Raw genomic sequence first — 19,191 nt, 5'->3', positions numbered from 1 at the left:
ACCTAATAAATAAATGCTTGTTGCTGGATTGGCTTTAAAAAATCCGGGGGGGAGGGGTTGGAGAGAGATACGGAGACAAAAGCAAGACCCTACTTTCTAGGAGTTTACATACTCCTGGGAGGGAGGAACGTGTGCAGAGAAAAATACAAATTAGATCGAAAATGAATACGAAGTAAGGGGAACATGGATACCTGGGGGGCTGGGGAGAGCGGGGGGGAATCAGGACTTAGCTTGGAGGAAGTGACCGGAGAGGGAGGGAGCAGGCACGCTGCCAACGCGTGGGACGGCGTGATCCAAGGGAGGGAGGCGAGAGGACATCACGTACAAGACAGCATGGCTGGGACGAGCGAGGGAGGAGAAGGAAAGGTGCAGGCCTTTGAGCAGGGCACTGGCCAGCCCCATGCCCTAGAAACCTCCTGGCCACACACGTGTGTTCATGCAAACAGCGCGCCTACATGCGTGTACACACACCGCAGCGATATGCACACACGCACGCAAGTCACGCAAAGACACTCGGCAGTCACCTTGATTTCTCTTCAATCTCAAATTAGACACATAATAAATGTGAAGTAATAATAACGAACAATACTGGCTCTCATTTTAATAGTGCCTTAAGGTTTGCTAAGCCGTTACCTGTGCAAATACAATGGTATGGACAGTGCTTTGTGGAACTTAAAAGAAGGCCCCAAGCGATGGATGCCCCTTTCTGCCACCCGTGGCTGCTGCTGCCGCGTCTCGTTGCTAAGGGTAGATAGAACAAGCTGTTTTTGTGGCTCCATTGCCCTCCATGACTCACCAGCCAAAGCTAGTTCTCCAGCCTGGGTGGGTGGTAGGGTCTGAGCTTCTGAGGACCCACAGCACCAACCGGAAAAGCTGATGCCACCACCATCTCTGGGCTCTAACCAGAGGTCGGTCACCAGGCTTCGCCTTTGGCTGCCAGGAGGCAGCTCTTCCTCCCCGCGCTACCTGCCGGGCTTTATAGACGGTCCTCTCACCATGTAGATGGTCCACAGACACATGAACCATTCTCCAGTCCTGGGCTGTCCTTTGCACAGGGTCCCCTTGCCCTCATGCCTCTCTCTAGAAGCCCACCTTCCCCTGCTTCTTGTCGTGGTGGTGAAGGACTGTCTGCCCATCATCTTCTCCATGAACCCACTGGAGGCAGTGCACCCACCAAAGATCAGCAGTGGTGATGGCAGTTCGTGGGTGTCCCAGGCTGTCTCTAAAGGACTTGGATTACTTGCTATGGCTTAGTCCACCTGGGCCGGAGCAGGGTATGGGGGCCACATGGGGGCTGGACTCAGGAAGAAGCTCAGACTTCAGCCCATGGTCACATTGCCACCAACTTTTCTCGTTTGTCTTCCAAGCTTTTCAGATCAGCTTCTGCTTGAGGCAGGGCCAAGTGAAGCAAGGTTTCATTTCAGAAACGCAAAAACAATGAGGCAGAGGCTGGCTGGCCACCTCTTGTCACACCCTCATCACCCAAGGGTTTGAATGAAAAGGCAAACTCCCCCAGGAGGCAGAACAGTGTGGTGGCAGAGGACCAGAAGGAGGGGAGTCAGAGGACCTGGACTGAATCCCCTGGAGCCACAAAAGCTGGAATCATTTGGCCTGAGGGGTCCTTAGTTTCCTCCTCTATAAAATGAATAGGGTGGGACTCAGACTCTAAGCTCCTTCCAGCTCTACATCTTTGTGACAATCTTTGCCTTGGCATATCTGCCCAGGGGGTCTGCTTGATTCGAGAAAAGTTTGAGGAAGCCTGAAGAAGCCTGGGAGAGATCCTAGGGCAGGGTGTGGGGATGGGGGAGCATGATGGACAAGAGGAATTCCCTCTCCCCACCCCTCCTGGTCATCTCTGGGTCCTCTCAGTGTCCAGGAAAGGGGACATTTTCCTCCTGAGCCAAACCCTAGGACCAACAGAAGGGGCTCTTGGGGGGAAAGAGAGGCAGCTCACTCATCACCTGCTGGGCTGTCAACCTTGACTTTCACTTGGTTCCATGAAACTCACCAGCCCAGTCAATAAGAGCAAAGATCTGGCATTCTGTGCTGCCTTCAGTTCCCAGACAACTATGTCCTGGCAAGCCTGGAGTTTGGGGTCTTATTTAGGTGTCCAGCTAAATAAATGAGTTGGGTTGGAGAGAAACCACAGGAGATGTCATTGTGATCTTCTTACAGGTTCAGTGATACAAGACTTCATTATAATCCAAAGAAATTCAATTCACATTTAATGAATAAACACCATGGGCTTCTAGTCTTACTGGGAGAAAGAAGCATTATACAGGGAAGGGTATGGCAAGGAACAAATCCAAAGCGCTTTAGATAACTGGAGGAGGAAGGGCAGAGCATGGAAGAGGGGCCTAGAGAACAAAGAGAAGGGTCCATGAAGAGGGCGGGCATGCTAGCCACGGCAGGGTGGGAGGGGGAGGGGGAAGATGACCACCTGCACATTCAGAGAAGCAGGAGATGGCTTGTCAAGGTCGGGGGCCTCCACATCACCTACAATGGGGAGAACATGAAGAGAGCCAAGAACTCTCCCAAGGCAGGCTTGAGCCAGATCGGGGGTCAGTCTCAGGAGCTGTACAAGAGCTGTTTGAGCAGAGCAGGGCTACAGTGAGCTGTGTCTTGGGAAGGTGATTCTGGCAGGTGTGTGACAGACTGGGACATAAACATTAATGGCCACATTTACAAGGGAAAGGAAGCATGCCAGCTCAGGCCAGCTCATGCTTACACAGCAGCCCCATGGTCTGGAGATGCTGAGGAGACTGAAAGTCCACTCTGGTCCCTGGGAGGAGCCACGACAATTCCTGCATAAGTCAGTTTGCAATAGGGGGCCCATACCATTTCTTTTCTGTGGCTATCACCGGTGATCACTTATTGTATCTTTGGTCTGCAAAGGAGCTTGGCATTTGGTCAAGTGGCTCTTTACTTCTGTGAGCTGGGCAGTCTTTGTAAAAGGCATTCAGACTATGGGCCAGGGAGAACTGGCCATGGGACTTTGGGGAGGAAAGGAGAGCTGAGGCATGGAGAGGACACTGACCTTGGCTGAGAGGCCATGGACTTTGGTTGAGGGGCCAGTCCCATCACAACCAGGGAATAAACAAGGATGGGCCTGGCAGGTTCAAGTAAGATACCATCTATTCACTCTCCATATAGGAAGGCAAAGAGGAGGGGACTGCAGGGGTCTTTTAGCCTGACTCCCTCTACAATATCACCCACAAAATATCAGCCTCTGTCAGGTAGAGGTGAGGCCTTCCTCCATGCTCTGGTTGGATCTCCTCTGGAGTTCATTTACAAAGCATCCTGAGGGGGAGGTTTTAGAAACCATGCTGTACAAGAAAGGTTTCAAAGAACTGGGCACGTCTGGCCTGAAGAATGGAAGATTTATAGGAGACATTCAGCATTCTTTAAATATTTGGAGGGGCTTCATATGGAGAAGGGATCACACTTGTTCTGCTCAGCCCCAATATGTAGAATGAGGGTGGAAGTTGTAGGAAGGCAGGTCTCAGCTCAATATAAGAAAGGCCTTCCAAGGAGTGAGGCTGTCCAACAGGAGAACAAGCTTCCTTCCACATCAAGCAGTGAAGTCCCCATCACGGAGGAGGTCAAGAAATGTTTGGCTGGCCCTTTGCTGAGGATATTGTAAAGTGGACTTTGAGTCCAGCAGGGCTTAGGTGACCTCTGAGGTCATCAGCTCTGAGTCTGTTGGTCATAATTCATCATCGGGGGACAGAAAGGTAAATGCCTTACAAGGCTGCCCATCCCATTTTTGCACATATTGACACGTGGATGGATGGATGGATGGATGGATGGATGGATGGATGGATGGATGGATGGAGTCAAAGACTTTATTAAGCACTTACTATGTACTAGGCACTACCCCCTAATTAAGAGAAAGGTCTCATTGGGCAATTCATGTAACCCCTTTGGCTTCAGATTCCTCATCTGCCCAATGAGGACTAGTGAGCCTGAAGTTCCCTTCTTCCATCCAGGGATTCTATGGAGGTGAAATCCCCCTCCGTGACATTCCCACTATTTGGTCTTTGTTGTCCCTACTCCTCTCCCCAAATGAAGAAAGGCTTTTAAAGATATGCAGACAGTAATCATGACCTCTCATGATGCTCCCCCCACTCTCCCTCCCTTACCCTTCCTTACCCTTCCTCTGTCCTGCCTCTCAGACCTTTGTTCAGGCTCAACATTCTAAGTTTCTTCAGTTTATCCTCACATGACGGGCACCCTTCTTAGGGCAAGCTTCAGGTGGTCCATATCTTTCCTGACAATGGTTCCCAAAATGGAACACTACCTGGAGAGGGCTTGGGGTGCGGCATGCCTGTGGCCAGGGGGCAAAGTTTGGCCAACAGAGTTATCTTTGGCTTGGTTTGGCCTATGACTGGGATGGACGCCTGCTTTGGTCACCCAGGTCGTGAATGCTGTTCAGTCTGCCTTCCTGCGAGTCCCCAGGGACTTGTCCAGTCTTATTAGACAAAGGAGCTTTGGAGGGAGGGGGGAGCCAAGATGTGGGCGGCGTCCTGACTCCCCCTAACCCCCCACCCCTTTTCAGAAGGTTCTTCGCTCCCTCGGCTCGCCCACTTCCAGGATGTAGAGGCCAAGGGAGTCCCTCCAGCGGCTGCTCAGCAGGGCAGAGAGCCCAGGCGGGTCCTCCAGAGTCAAGTGGGGAAACACCCGGGTCTCATTCCTCAGGGAGAAGGGGCAGGCAGACGCAGCCTCCCTGGCTGTCCCGGGGACCACAACAAAAATTCGGCAGAGCCGATCGCCCCCAGCGATGTTGCAGATGGGCAGGCTGGTCAGCTGGTCGAGGGTCTGGCAGAGGTCCGGGATCTCGGCCCCACCCAGGTCAATGACCTCCACTGGGGGCTCTTGTCCTCGCAGGCGGAGGAGGTAGCGCGGCGGCATGTAGGTGTGGGTGAAGAGCAGGGTGTAGTGGGAGGGTTGCCCTTTGGGAGCCGGGGAGTGGATGCTCCGCTCTAGATGGGACAGGCAAGGGACCAGGCCACCCTGATGAAGGCAGCCGAAGAACAGGGCCCCCAGGACGTTGAAGACAATGACGGAAGCGGATCTCCACGGGGCGACCCCCCGGTCCTTCTGGCTGCTGAACAGGGTCAGAGGCCCCAGGAGGGGGACCAAGAACCGAGGCTCCTGATGGCTGAAGAGAGAGAGCAGGGCCAGGGGGGCGAAGTAGAAGAGAAGGAGGACAGTCCTCCGGTCCGGGAGGTTCCAGGCAGCCTGCAGCTGAGCCGCGGAGGCCAAGCTTTCCTTCAGCACTTTCCACGCGCCCATCACTGCTGCGGCGTGCAGAAGCCCAAACAGCAGGACCCCGTTGACGGCCAGGTGAGTGAGGCGGGGGTGCGTGCCGTGCTGGGCCAGGTTCTGGGGGTCCAGGTTGTAGCTGAGGAAGTTGGCGGGAGTCAAGACGAGGCGGGGGCCCAGCCCCAGCCGGGAGGAATAGTACCACGTATCGGCAGCCACGAACAGGGTAGCCGTCAGGGTGGCCCCGGGGACCAGCTCCAGCGTGCTCTGGACCAGGGCCTTCATGCTGAGAGGCACCACCGTGGTGCAGCCGCTGGACCAGAAGAGCAGCGGCAGGAGGGCGAACCCCAGGAACGTGGGCCTGTTGAAGAAGCCCGCGGCCAGCACAGAGCCCAGGAGCCAGCTGTGCCCCCCAAAACGCGGACTCAACTTCCTGCCTGTGCCGGGAGAGACCAGCACCAATAGCCACATGAACAGAAGCCCCTCGATAGCGTTGGCCAAGGTCCTCGTGTAGAAGACCAGGGTGACATAGGAGCCGGCTAGCAGGACCAGGGCATGCCAGGGATCAGCTCCCCAGAGGGGTGCTGCCCGGTACACGCCCCAGTCCAGAGCAAAGGATAGGGCCGTGAAGACCAGGCGGGGCCCCACCAGGAGAGTGTAGCTGCTGACCGCACCTGGCCAGAGGCCCAGCTTGTCCAATAGTTCCATCAGCCAGAATACAGAGCCAGTGGTCAACAGCGGGAACAGGACTGTCCGACAGGGTGAGCTGGGGAGGAATTCCCAAGGACGGTAGACCTCCAGGCCCAGGACATCTTCTGGCAAAGGAAAGAGAGAAAAAGAAGACTCAGAATCAGCACCAGGGAGGCCTGGATTCAAATCCTGCTTTTATGGGAGGATCCCCAGTTCTGTCTATGGGGGAGGAGAGGGACTGTAGTAGCACCAGACAGGGAAGGGGGTATTAAGAAGGTCCCAGCACTACCCTCATTCTCAGGTGATCCCAGGCCCCCCTTACTGAGGCCTGCCTTCCTCTTCAGGCCTCCCCCTCAGCTCAATCTGCTGGGCTGATGACTCAGCTGGGGACAAGACCCCTTCTTTCTCTGAGGTCGCTTGAGGCCCCAGCTGAGTATTGCAAACAAGGCCTTCAGAAACCCCATTCAGTGCAAGGACTACTTTGGTCCTAGAGAATGGAGACAGAATGAACGTCCCTCCTCCCAGGGGAAGGTGAACTCCGAGGGTGGGCTCTTGCTGGCTTATTTTTCCTTGCTACAAGTAAGGTTTCAGTGGAAGGGTCAGGGAGTCAGAAGGAAAAAGGCAAGTGCCTCCTTTTAGTGGAGAGCTTCTCTAGTGGACCCTGGGGAACAATCGCTAGGGAGACTGGACCGATTTCATGGGTTTTAGGCACTCCCAGGGAGGACAATCCCTCCACCAATGCATCCAGGCCCCTGGTCAGTTACTTCAGATCTCCAAGAATGGCCCAGGGTTCATCTCAGAGGACATGTCATTACCTTATATTTTCTGGGGATAGATTTTGTGTAAACGAATTCATTTACATGTTGTTTTCCTTGATCAAGTGAGACAGTAGTTGTAACACATCTAGCACAGTGCCTGGAACATAGTAGGTGCTTAATAAGTATATGTCCCCTTCTCCCCCTTGACCAATTTGGCAGACTTCTTGAGGGCAGAGGCTTTCACTTTGGCCTTGTGTCCCCAGTACCTGGAACAGTGTCTGGCACAACACTGGCAATAAATAAATGAATAAAGATAACTATTAATGTAATCATATGTACATATACTTTATAATAAATATAATAATAACTATGACTAATTCTGGAGCACATTATGCCTCTGCCCTCAAGGGCATTCAAACAGGGGAGTCCACAAGGCTGTCTAGAAGGAAGATACAGTAAGATGAGGTCACCTGCATGGGTGGGAGCTGGGCTAGAGTTTCTGACTGACTCTGGCCTTCTCCCAGGTTCACTCACAGGAATTCTGCCTCTCCTTGTGGTCAGATGATGTGGGGCCCTGGTCCCAGATTAGTTTGGAGTCTTTTTTTTTTTTTTTTAAAGCATCAATAGCATTGTTTTTTAACAACAGAGAAAAAAAGGTCAGCCGTCCCTGGGGCTGCAGGGAATTTACCTGCCATGACCTCGGGGGACTGAAAGAATTCATCTGGATGCAGGTAGCCAGATTGCGGGAGAAGACACCAGGCGATGCGCAGGAGGCCGAGGCTTCCCCAAAGCACCTGGGTGGCCCACATCAGGGGACCAGAGCTGAGCAGGGTCAGGCAAGGCTTGGGCTTGGGAATCTGAATGGGGAGGAAATTAAAAAATGAAGAAAGAATTCAGTCTCTCTCAATACTATTAAAAAGGAGTGGTTAAGAGAAAACTTAGGCATATCGTCCCACAGCCCTGCTGGCTTTTGTCCCTTGGGACCTTCCTGGCCCCCTGTCCCCTTCACTGTGTGACTCACATGCATGCCATCCATGGGGGAGAAGGAAGGGCCCCCGGGCTAGGGGAGGGCTAGTCTGTGTGCCTGCTGGGCTCTCTCTCTTCTCTGTGATACTCAGATTTTCACTTCCTTCTTGTACTCATTAGCTGCAGCTCCCACCCAAGGAGAGGGAGGGAGAGAGGGAAGCTCCCTCCCTGCTTCTCCAAGTCCCTGTGACCTTGGCAAAGGTCATCTCACTTCTTTGGTCCCTGGCTACTCACCTGGGCAGAGACGGAAGGGGATTAGACTCTGCTGTGGACTTCCCTCAGCTAGACCCCCTGTCCTGAAGCCTGCATGCATGGCTCTCTGTGAGTGGACACTGTCCAGGCCCACACCCTTCCCTGTAGAACTGGCCTCTGGTCACAGGCTTCTTTGTGCTGAGGCTTTAACCCTGTGCTCCCTTGCCTGGGATTCTGCATCATAGCCCAGACTTCCCAGCATCCTCCCTCCTCTCCCAGGGAGTCAGACTTTGGCAAGAAGAATTTTTATGGAAACCATAAATTTGTCAAACAAAGGGATAACTTTTGTCTTTTAAGATTCTAATGCAGTTTTTTTTTTTTTAAACTCAGATGACAAGGATTTCCCAAATGCTTATAAAGGGCCACTCGGTGTTCTACACCTGGAGTCAGGAGACTCTCCCTTTGGCATCTACTCCTTGTGTAAATATGGACTCCCTGGATCCACAGCTTCTCATCTGTACAATGGATGTTTGTTTAAACCCAAGGGCCCTGAGTGATTCTTTGTACCACATGTGTGACAGTCTAGACACAGCTCAATTCAATTCACTCCACCAACAATGATCAGGGACAGGCCTTGTACAGGTGGGACCCTGGACTGAGGGTTGGAGCTATAGAAATTTAAATACAGACAGAGAAACGAGTCTTAGGTAGGGAAGCAGAGATCAGACCATGGGAAGGAGAAAAACCCTGGAAGCTTCCCAGAGGAAGTGGTTACTGAACTGAGTCTTGAAGGAAAAGAAAGCTTCTGAGGAAGAGAGGTGATGGAGTGATGGCATGCCAGGCATGGGGGATAGCCTGGGCAAAGACACAGAGGAGAGAGGGGTATACTGCCAAGGTCAGGGAAGACCAGCAGGTGGGTGCAGAGTATACTGTGAGATGAAGCTGGAGAGGGCCTTAAATGCCAGGCTGAGAAGCCCCATCCTGTGGGTGCCTATATAGGGTCCAGAGAGGCACCAGCGCTGCTGAAAAGGAAGGAGCATGGGAATTTAGGGCCAGGGACTTGGGATGAGGAAAGTGAGGCCCAGGGAGAGGAAGTAACTGGCCAGGACCTGACCCCTTCTCCCCACCCCCGCCATCCCTAGGGCGCACAGTGTGTCTGCTGCTCATAGATCAAGAGACCCGAAGTCCCGCAGCCTCCAGGGGCAGAAAAGCCCTGCTCCAGGCCTCCAATTTCCCTTGCCTGGGCGAGCGTCGCTTGTTTCTGAGCTGGGCTCCAGAGCCTTCTGGTCCTAGTGGCTCCCTGGCCCTCTTTTGGAGGTTTGGGAAACCAGCAGCTTCACCCCCGGTTAATCCTAAGTATCCCGGAAGAGGGAGGGAGCGTCCCAGAAAAAATAAAAGTGCAGTAACTTCCGAACGGCTGCTAGGAGGCACAGTGGATAAGCGCCGGGCGCGGAGTCGGGAAGACTCCATTCCTGAGTTCAAATGAGGACTCAGACACTAGCCATGGGACCTGGGCAAGTCCCTTCACCCTGTTTGCCTCGGTTTCTTCATAGGACCTAGGAAACCACTCCAAGAAACCCCCAGATGGGGTCAAAAAAGGGTCAGACACGACTGAAAAACGGCTCAACAACAGACTGTTCAGAAATCGGGCGAGGGCCCCTTAGTGGACCTGGGGGGGGGGGCGCGGTGTGTGTTGGGGGGCAGGGAAAGGAATAGCGGACAGGGGTGCAAATCCAGCCCCTGCCAGTGACTTGCAGTGCGTGTCTTTGAAACATACATCGTGGTCTCCCTAATTCTGAGCTTTAGAAGCAAGCCCCGCCTCTCTCGGCCTCAGTCTCCTCGTCTGTAAAAGGAGAGAGCTGGCCTCTGGAGTTTTCGCTGGAGACCCAAACGTGACCTGTGTTGGTATTTACGCGGGAGCCCTGGTCCCCCAGGGACCAGCCTGAGCATCTATCTCTCTGCATCACCAGTCTTGCCGGTTTCACTTGGTAATTAACCAGCAGTAACTGACTGAAGGCCAGGCGCCCCCGCGAGGTCCTGCACTCTGGGAGCTTCCAGTCACGAAGCTGGTTAGGGAGGGCTGCAGAGGAAGTTCGCCGTTAGTCCCAGATGTCCCTGGGAGCAGGAAGTCTACCCTGGAGGAAAAGCACAGGATTTGGGGTCACCGGGCCTGGTTAGCATCCCAGCTCCGACACTACCTGTCTGCCCTCTGCGTCTCAGTTTCCCCATTTGTAAAATGAAGGGATGGTCGTGGAGGCTCCTTATGCATTCCACACACCACACAGTGTTTATTTATTGAGACCTATGCTGGGGATTGCACGTACATCAGGCTGCCCTCAGGGAGCTTCCAATCTAACTCACAGATTGGGGGGGTGGGGTGCTCAGCCTTGTGCGGCTTCTAACTCCTTGCCCCTCCCGCCAGGCGGAGACGGGAGGGGCGGGCTCAGACCTAACGGGGCGTGGCCGCCACTCACCATTACCCAATCATAGCCCTCCGATGAGCTGCCCCGCCCAGTTCATGTAAATATAAGGCTGCGGGCTTGCGGCCTTCCTTCAGGGAGTCCTCCTCCCCCCACAACGTCGGCGCGGTCGTATTGGCTATGAGCTGAGGGGACGGTTAAGAAAACTCGTTGGTCCTCTTGGGGGAGGGAGGGCAGGTAACCATGGAAACCTTTGGCTGCCCGAGCCCCGAGCGGGCACATGCGTGCTGGAGTTAGCGGGACGGGTGAGTCCGCGTGGGGGGGAGCCCGCTGTCTGGAGTCTGCGCAGTGCGTTCCAAGCATCCTCCCATCCCAGAGCCCCCGCATCCCACGGTCGTTCATTCCCAGCTCAAGGAACCCGTAGCTGCAGACCCCCTCCCCCCAGTTGTGGAGTGGCTGCTGACAGAGCTTGGGTTAGAGCTGGGATGGGCTATAGGCGTCCGCTGGACCAAGCCCCCTAATTTTACAGGTGGGGACACTGAGGCGGGCAGCGAGCTCCGCTAGAAAGAGCAAAGATTTTGGAGTCCAAGGACCAGGCTCTGCCACTCGCTGCCTCCGAGACCTTGGGCAAGCCCCTCGACGCCTCCAGCCTCCATGTCCTCATCTGTAACCTGAGGGCGTCTTCCTCAGTGGGGGCTATGAGTGTGGGGTGTGTATGTGTAGCCAGATGGTGTTACAGTGTGGGCTGATTTTGCAGAACTTTTCCTTGGTGATGGAAAGACTGGAGAGGGGCGTGGGAAGGTGGCGTATCCAGAAATGACTGCGATGCGAAACATTTACCTACAAAAAGAGAGGGATGGCTTGGGTGGTCTCCAGAGTCCCTATTCTCGGGGGGAAAGTCTGGAGCGCTGAGCCCGGGTGTGCTGCCTCCATTCCCCCAGGGTTCTTGGGCAGGGTCAGTGACAGCAGGATGTAGGGGACTGGAATGGGCTGTGCCGCTTCTGGTGGGACCCTGAATAAAACGGGATAAGCATGGATTTGGGGTTGGTGGGACCTTGGACAGATCATTTAGTATCTTCTTCTGTAAAATGGAAGGGTCAGGCTAGATGCTCAGCTTGCCCCTAACTTTATTTAGAAAATGGAGGCCCTGCCATGTGAGCTGCTTCCCCCTTTCTCTTCATCTCAGACCCCCTTGCTTTCTTTGCCTGCTCTCCTTTCACCATCTCTGCCAAGGAGGCAGCCCTTACCCTTGCTAAGGCCAGCCTCTCCACTTTTCAGTGTGCCCTCCAGACCCCCTCCAGCAGATGGCCCCCTTGATCATCCCCTCTCTCTACCTTTTTCCAATCTACTGACTCATTCCCCACTTCCTTCAAACATGCTCAAGTCTTGCCCAACTTCAAAAATCTATAGTCAATAAAGCCTCCCATCTCCTCAAGCGATCATCCTGTATGTGTCCTCCCTTTGAAGCCAAAATCTTTGAAAAAGCTAAATCTACTCCTTACCTTCTGGTCCTCCTTCTTTTGACCTAACCCTTCAACTGAAACTGCTCCCTCCAGAGACCAATGGTCTCCATAGACTCTTCTCAGTCCTCATCCTTCCCAACCTATGCTGTATTTGACCCTGGGGATCCCCCTCCCTCCAAAGGGTCTCTCTTCTCTGTGGGCCTGCATGACCCTGTGGTCCTTCCCCATTGACCACTTCTTCTCATTCTCCTTTGCAGACTTATCAGCTACATCACAGCCCCAAATTGTGGGGTTTTGCCGAGGGTCTGGCCTAGGCCCTCTTCTCTCCCTCTGTACATTCTTGCTGATCTCATCAGCTCCCATAGGTTTTAGGCATCATCTCTGTGCAGGTGACTCTGAGATCTATAGACCCATCCCCAGTCTCTTCCCTGACCTTCGATCCAACAGCACCAACCTATTATTGGACATCTCACACTGGATGCCCTGGAGACATCCTTCAACTCTGCCTGTCCAAAATGGAACTTCCTTTGTTCAAATGTCAGCAGAGCCAAGATGGTGGAGCAGAAGCACAAACTTGGCATGGGATCCAGCTCCAAACATTTCCAATACCAGTTAGTAAAAAATTACTCTAAACAAAATTTAAAGCTATAGAACCCACAAAGTGAAAGAGAGAAACAAATCTCCTGCTGAAGACAGCTGGCGGGCCTGCAGGAAAGCTCTATCACTGCGCACTGGGAGCCGAGTGCAGTCCCGACTGAGATGTGTGGTTCCAGCCCCAGGGAGGCCCCAACCAGCAGCCACCAGAGCAGACTTCAGGAGAGTGAATCACCAGCAGCTGGGGTGGCTTCCAGACTTCTCAAGGCATAAGTGCCAAAAATAAAGTAAACGGTCAGTGTTGAACTTTGTTGGAATGGGGGAGGGGATGAAAGATGCAGTCTGGCTGCTGTCCCTGGGGTGAGAAGCTAGGGCCCAGTGGCTGCACAGCAAGGCTGCCTCAGGAGCTCCTGGCCTGCAGATTGTAGGGGGACCAAGTAACCATTCAGAGGGTAATCTCTCTTGCTTTAACCTACTTGGATCTGGATTGTGGTCTTGGGTAGAGGTCCTGCGGTGTGTGACCAGTGAGCCAAAGCTTGTGGGGGCTGTAGAGATGGCACCTCCTAATAGCTCCAGCAGTTGGGAAAAGCCTAAAGATTTGGGACAAAGTTCCCTCCATTCTGGAAGCAGAGTTCTACTGTGGCAAAGAGCTCAAGGGTCAAGTAATTGGCTGGCAACATGAGCAAGCACAGGAAGCACAAACAGACAAGAGAATCTTTTCTTGGGGACAAAAAGGATCAAGACATGGAACGGGAGGAAGACAACAAAGTCAACTCTTGTATCAAAAGCCTCCAAGAAAAATATGAACTGCCTACAGGCCATGGAGGAGCTCAGTAAGGATTTTGAAAATCAAGTAAGAGAAGTGGAGGAAAAATTGGGAAGAAATGAGAATTATTCAGGAAAATCATTAAAAGTGAGTCAACAGCCTGCTAAAGGAGACCCAAAAATACACTGAAGAAAATAACACCTTAAAAAATAGACAAATTCAAATGGCAAAAGAGGCCCAAAAAACCAATGAGAAGAAGAATGCCTTAAAAAGCCAAATTTGCCAGATGGAAAAGGAATTTGAAAAATTCACTGAAGAAAATAACTTCTTCAAAATTATATTGGAGCAAATGGAAGCTAATGACTTTATGAGAAATCAAGATACTGTAAAACAGATCCAAACAAATGAAAAAATAGAAGGCAATGTGAAATATCTCATTGGAAAAATCACTGACCTGGAAAATAGATCCAGGAGAGATAATTTTAAAATTATTGGACTACCTGAAAGCTATCATCAAAACAAAGAGCCTAGACACCATCTTTCAAGAAATTATCAAACAAAATTGCCCTGATATTCTAGAACCAGAGGACAAAATAGAAATTGAAAGAATTCACCTATTGCCTCTTGAAAAAGATCCCAAAAAGAAAACTCCTAGGAATGTTATAGCCAAATTCCAGAGTTCCCAGGTCAAGGATAAAATACTGCAAGCAGTCAGGAAGAAGCAATTTGAGTATTGTGGAAACACAATCAGGATAACACAAGACCTAGCAGCTTCTACATTAAGGGATCAAAGGGCTTGGAATATGATATTCTGGAGGTCAAAGGAGCTAGGACTAAAACCAAGAATCACCTACCCAGCAAAATTGAGTATAATGCTTCAGGGCAAAATACCGTCATTCAATGAAATAGAGGATTTTCAAGCATACTTGATGAAAAAACCAGAGCTGAACAGAAAATTTAACTTTCAAATACAAGAAGTGAGAGAAGCATGAGAAGGCAAATAGGAAAAATAATAAGGAACTTATTAAAGTTGAACTATTTATATTCCTACATGGAAAAACAATAATTGTAGCTCATAAGACTTTTCTCAGTATGAGGATAGTTGAAGGTAATATATGTGTATATGTATACATACATATACATGTATGTACAGGAGGGTGTGTGTATAAATATATATGTGTGTGCATATGTATGTACATGTATATGTAGACAGAGGACCCAGGATAAGTTGAATATGAAGGGATGGTATAAAAAAAATAAAATTAAGACGTGAGAGAGGAATACAGTGGGAGAAGGAGAAAGGGAGAGATAGATTAGGGTAAATTATCTCATATAAAATAGGCAAGAGAAAACTGTGACAATGGAGGGGAAGAGCAGGAAGGTGAAAGGGAATGGGACAACTTCACTCTCATTGAATTTGGCTTAAGGAGGGAATAACATACACATTCACTTGGGCATCTTACCCCACGGGAAAGTAGGGGGGTAGGGGATAAGAGGGAGGATGATAGAGGGGAGGGCAGATTGGGGAAGAGGGTAGTTAAAAGTGGGCATTTTTGAAAAGGGATAGGGTCAAAGGAGATAATAGAGTAAGTGGGCGGGTGGGATAGGATGGAGGGAAATATGGTTAGTCTTCCACAATATAACAATTATGGAGATGATTTGGGTAACTGCACAGGTACAACCTATATTGAATTGCTTGTCTTCCCAGTGAGGGGGAGGAGGGAAGAAGGGAAAAAATCTGGAACTCAAAGTTTTAAAAACAAATGTTTTAAAAAATTGTTTTTTACATACAACTGGGAGGTGAGATGTTCATGCCCTGGGGTGTGGAAATCCATCTTGCCCTGCTAGAAAGTTGGGGGGAAGTGATGCAGGAGGATGTAGGAGAGAGTAGATTGGGGGAGGGGCTATTCAGTAAGCTTGCTATTTTGGGGTGGGGTGGGGGAAAGACGGGGAGAAAAAAGTGTAACTCAAGATTTTATGGAAATGAATGCTGAAAACCAAAAATAAATAATTTTACAAATAAGTGAATGATTTTTTAAAATGTCCTCATTTCTGTTGAAGGCACCACCCTTCTTCCTATCTTTGAGGTCTATAACTTCAAAGTTGTCCCAGACTCCTTCCTCCCCTTCACCCCACATGTGTGATCATTTGCCAAACCCTCCCATTCCTACCGTTACAACGTTGACCACATCCCTTCTCTCTGCTCACCCACCAACCACCTCAGTCTGGGCCTCATTCCTCTGTGCCTACATTATCTCAGCAGCCTTCTCAATGGCCTCCCATCTCATCTCTCCTCCCTGCTAAAATCATATTCCTTAAGCACATTTTGATCCTGTGTCCCCCTACTCATCCAACTCCAGGGGTCTTCCTAATACCTCTGGAATCAAGCATAAGCTCTTCTGTTGAGCTTTGAAAGCCCATCCCTACCTGGCTCCAACCTGCCTTCCAAGCCTCAGGAGGCACTTCTCCCCCCTCCGAGTTCAGTTATTCAGCCCAACTGATCTGCTCTTCCCACACCGAACTCCCCCTCCCATCTCCGGGCCTTTGTACCAGCCCTTCCCCATGCATGGAGTATTTCTACCACCTCAGCTCTGCCTGGTAAGGTCTTCCTTCCCTTAAGATACAGCTCAGACACCATCTTTCTGCCAGAAGCCTTCCCAGAGTCCAGCCCCAAACAGCATTGTTTTTAACTGCTTTGTCTATATTTATTTCGTATTTATAATGAACATACTTACAGATTTGCACTTGTTATCTCCCCATTGGCCTATAAGCTCCTCGCCAGTAAGGATCATTTCCTGCTTTGAGTGTCAATATTTTAACCCATAGTAAGCATTTAATAAATACTTGTTGGTTGGTTATTCTGAGAGCCCTTCTAGCTATTATCCTGACTAACTCTCTTCTTACCAGTGGTCTTGGGTTTCCTCTTCTCCAAAATGAGAATAATTCTTCTGCTTTCTACCTCAGAGGGCTATTGGGAGGAAAGTGCTTTGTGAACCTTCCAGCACAGCAGAAATGGAAGTTATCTGTGCACACTGTCTTAGAAAGAGCTGCCGGAGTGAGGGAAAGCCATGGCCTGGGAATGCAGTTGGACATGGCCATTGGGGGAATGTGGCAAGAGGACGAGATTTAGAACCAGATGGCCTGATTGGAACCCAACTTGGCTATTCACTGCCTGAGTGGGCAAGCCACGGGATTCCTTGGGCCTTCTAGAGTCCTACCTCTAAAAAGCAATCCATTCAAATTAGATAATAGATGGAAAAGTTATTTTTAAGTACAACTGCTATTCTCTAGTCTATCCTAATACTGGATATTATTATTTATCATAATATTAATTATATCACAGATTATATGATTACATATAATGATTTATTATGTATTTTGTAATTATATTTCATTTATAATTGTAGTATATTGTATTATATAAGAATTAATTGATATAATGCATCATTGTTATTTAAGAGAATGGCAAAATCCATTCTCCTGTCTCATACATACGTATTGGACTCGCATTCATTCCTTTGTCTCTCTCCCTAAACACGATTTTGGAGCTAGCTGAAAATACTGCCTGACAAAAACAGGGCACTAAATTGAGCCCTGAATCATGTCAACAGCTCCTGGCTCTCAGTAGCAGCATAGGCCCAGGGTTTCCTCCAGATCAGTGGGGAAATGGAGACGTTTCTTCTCAAGAGAATTGTATCAGCCTTAAAAATTCCTCTGCCTCAATGAGGAGACATTTGTGATATCTTGATAAAGGCATTCAGGGTCTCCCAAGGCCAACAATGCTTTGGGGATAGTCAGTCTGTCTTCATATACCATTTAGCCATTTATTATTGGAGCTAAAGACCATGAATACAGAATTTGGAACTGGAAAGGACTTTAGAAACTACTCCACTTGAATGTTTAAACCAAGAGAATGAATATATATTCTAGACAATAAAACAGTTGTGCACCTTGAAGCCGCAAAAAGAACGGTCCTGCCCCTGTGGTTTGATACCACTCCTGGAGGTCAGCCACAAACAGGGAAGCCACGAAAGGCCAGCATAAGATAGATGTCTATTCTTGGTACCCAAGTTAGATGCCTCTTAGTGTCTCCTATGCTAGTGAGCAAAGACAGCCCCGAAACCATTCCTGAATCCACTGATTCTGTCTGCCTGAAACCACACTGCTCCTGGCTGGAGAGGCTCCAGTCTCACACCTTCACTTGCCCTCCCTAATAAACATGCATTGGACCCACCCACTGGGGTTTCCCTGAGATGGGTGCAAGTAGGTGTGACAGGGTAGGTGCTGAGAAGTGAACAAGAGAAGGGCAAAATGCCATTTTTATCAAAGAAATGAGATCCCTTTGGATGAAGCAGTAAGGAAGGCGTCCTGGAGGAAGAGGGCGTGCTCTTAATTTGCTGCTAAGTCACGTGTGTGAGGTATGATGAGTAGCTGTTGGAAGTTTCACAGAATCCTAGATTTAGAGGTCATGAGGTTCAGCCCCCTTCTTGTGGGCCCAGAGTCTACGCATTCCCTGGCCTCCCAGACCAAGTCTCCTGGGATTGCAGCAGATGTACAAATTGTATAAACATACAGGTGAGATAAAGTCCTGTCTCTGTGCATAGAGAGTAGATGGTTGACTTTTCTGTCCCTCAAGTGTTTTCTCTCTAATACAATACCTGCCCTGGCAGGGTCAACTTTTAATAACATTCACAGTTGTTTTGAGATTTCTGCCTCTATAAGAGATTCACAACCCTGACAGGCTCCCAGGGTTCTGAGTTGCAGGGGACTTGACCCCATTACATTACAGATATGGAACTGAGGCCCAAAGGGCTTCAGTGTCTCACCCAAGTCATAGAGGTAGTACGAAGCAAATGTGGACTAGAACCTGGGTCCGGAGTCCCAGAGAAAACTTAGTCATGGTCAGTAGCACGGTTAATGAGAAACCAAGTGATAAGCCTTCCTGAACTTGCCTGCTTAATCAATAGCAAAGATTCTCCTTCTTACTTAGAATGGAACAACCTACCTCTTCGGGTGACAGTCACCTCTTAGGGGGGGCAGGTTCTTTGTCTCTCTTTTCTTATTGATCTGTCTTCAGCACTCTTCAGCTTGGCTCCTGAGATTTGGACTGAAGGTCCCCAGCTGGAATTTGCAGTGAGAGCAGCTTCAGTTCATTGGCTCCCTGGGAGTGTCCCTGCCGACAGAATCGAATAGGAGAAAAAACTTATTCCCCCTCAACATGTCCCTCCCTTTGGCCCTTCCCCCAGTACTGCATGTGAAAATGCAAGCCTATCACCCTGGAGATAGCGCCCCACTCACCAGCGAGGGAGAAGCATCTGCAGGCGGATGGGAGAGGTTTTTAGCCGAGCAGAGCAATAGGGGAGGGCATGACCACCAACGCGCATTGCAGCATCCTAATGGATGTTACCTAGCACAGAGAGAACCTGGCAAGGCCCCGCTGCCAGGAAGGGGAAGGAGGGGGCTATTTAAAGAAACACCACCCAAAAACTAATGACGGGGGAAGGGGCCACAGAATGGGAGGAGGTGAGGTGTAGATGGGAGGGTGACAGATGTGAAGAAAAGAATTAATGGAGCATCTCCTGATAAAGATTTCAAGGAACTAAAATGCTGAGAGAGGAGAAGCTGCCTCCATCTTATTAGGAAACTAGATTAGAGGAAATGAGAAGAGGGGGGAATCCCCTCATATGCTTTCCCCTGAAATCTGATAAAGTCACTGTTGTCAAAACGAGGCATTTCTTTCAAGCGTGTGCTGTGCCTCAGGAGACCCCAGGGGATCAGAATAATTTGCTCTCCTTTCTCCAGCCTGGAAAGAAGCCAGCAGCTGCTGGCATCCTCATTCTCTGCCCTTTTAATCAGCAGCCTTTAAATATTTTCTGCCAGCCGAGGTTCTCCCTTGGTGTGTCTTTAGCATTCAGACATCTCGTGTCTGTTTCCCCCAATCTTGTGTCCTCACAAACCACTCTTTGCTTGATTTTTACCTTAGTCCAATCTTCTCATCCATCCTTCAGCAGTAACTC

The 19,191-nt window shown here is 50.2% G+C and overlaps 1 protein-coding gene across 1 annotated transcript; it reads right to left on the bottom strand.

The window, feature by feature from the left end:
• Window positions 1-4,158: 4,158 nt before the first annotated feature.
• Window positions 4,159-7,560, bottom strand: PIGZ (phosphatidylinositol glycan anchor biosynthesis class Z). The gene is made up of 2 exons (XM_069083415.1): window positions 7,402-7,560; window positions 4,159-6,080 (listed from the first exon to the last, which is right to left on the bottom strand). The coding sequence occupies exons 1-2, from the start codon at window positions 7,520-7,522 to the stop codon at window positions 4,555-4,557; spliced, it is 1,647 nt and encodes a 548-aa protein (XP_068939516.1). The 5' UTR covers window positions 7,523-7,560; the 3' UTR covers window positions 4,159-4,554.
• Between the last annotated feature and the right edge of the window lie 11,631 nt (window positions 7,561-19,191).

This window comes from Petaurus breviceps, unplaced genomic scaffold (genome assembly GCF_028583685.1).
Source record: "Petaurus breviceps papuanus isolate PSGF00001 unplaced genomic scaffold, PetGlider_PUasm1.0 173, whole genome shotgun sequence".
Lineage (NCBI taxonomy): Eukaryota > Metazoa > Chordata > Mammalia > Diprotodontia > Petauridae > Petaurus > Petaurus breviceps.
Note: the sequence above shows the minus strand (reverse complement) of the source record. Positions and strands in the feature narration are given on the sequence as shown.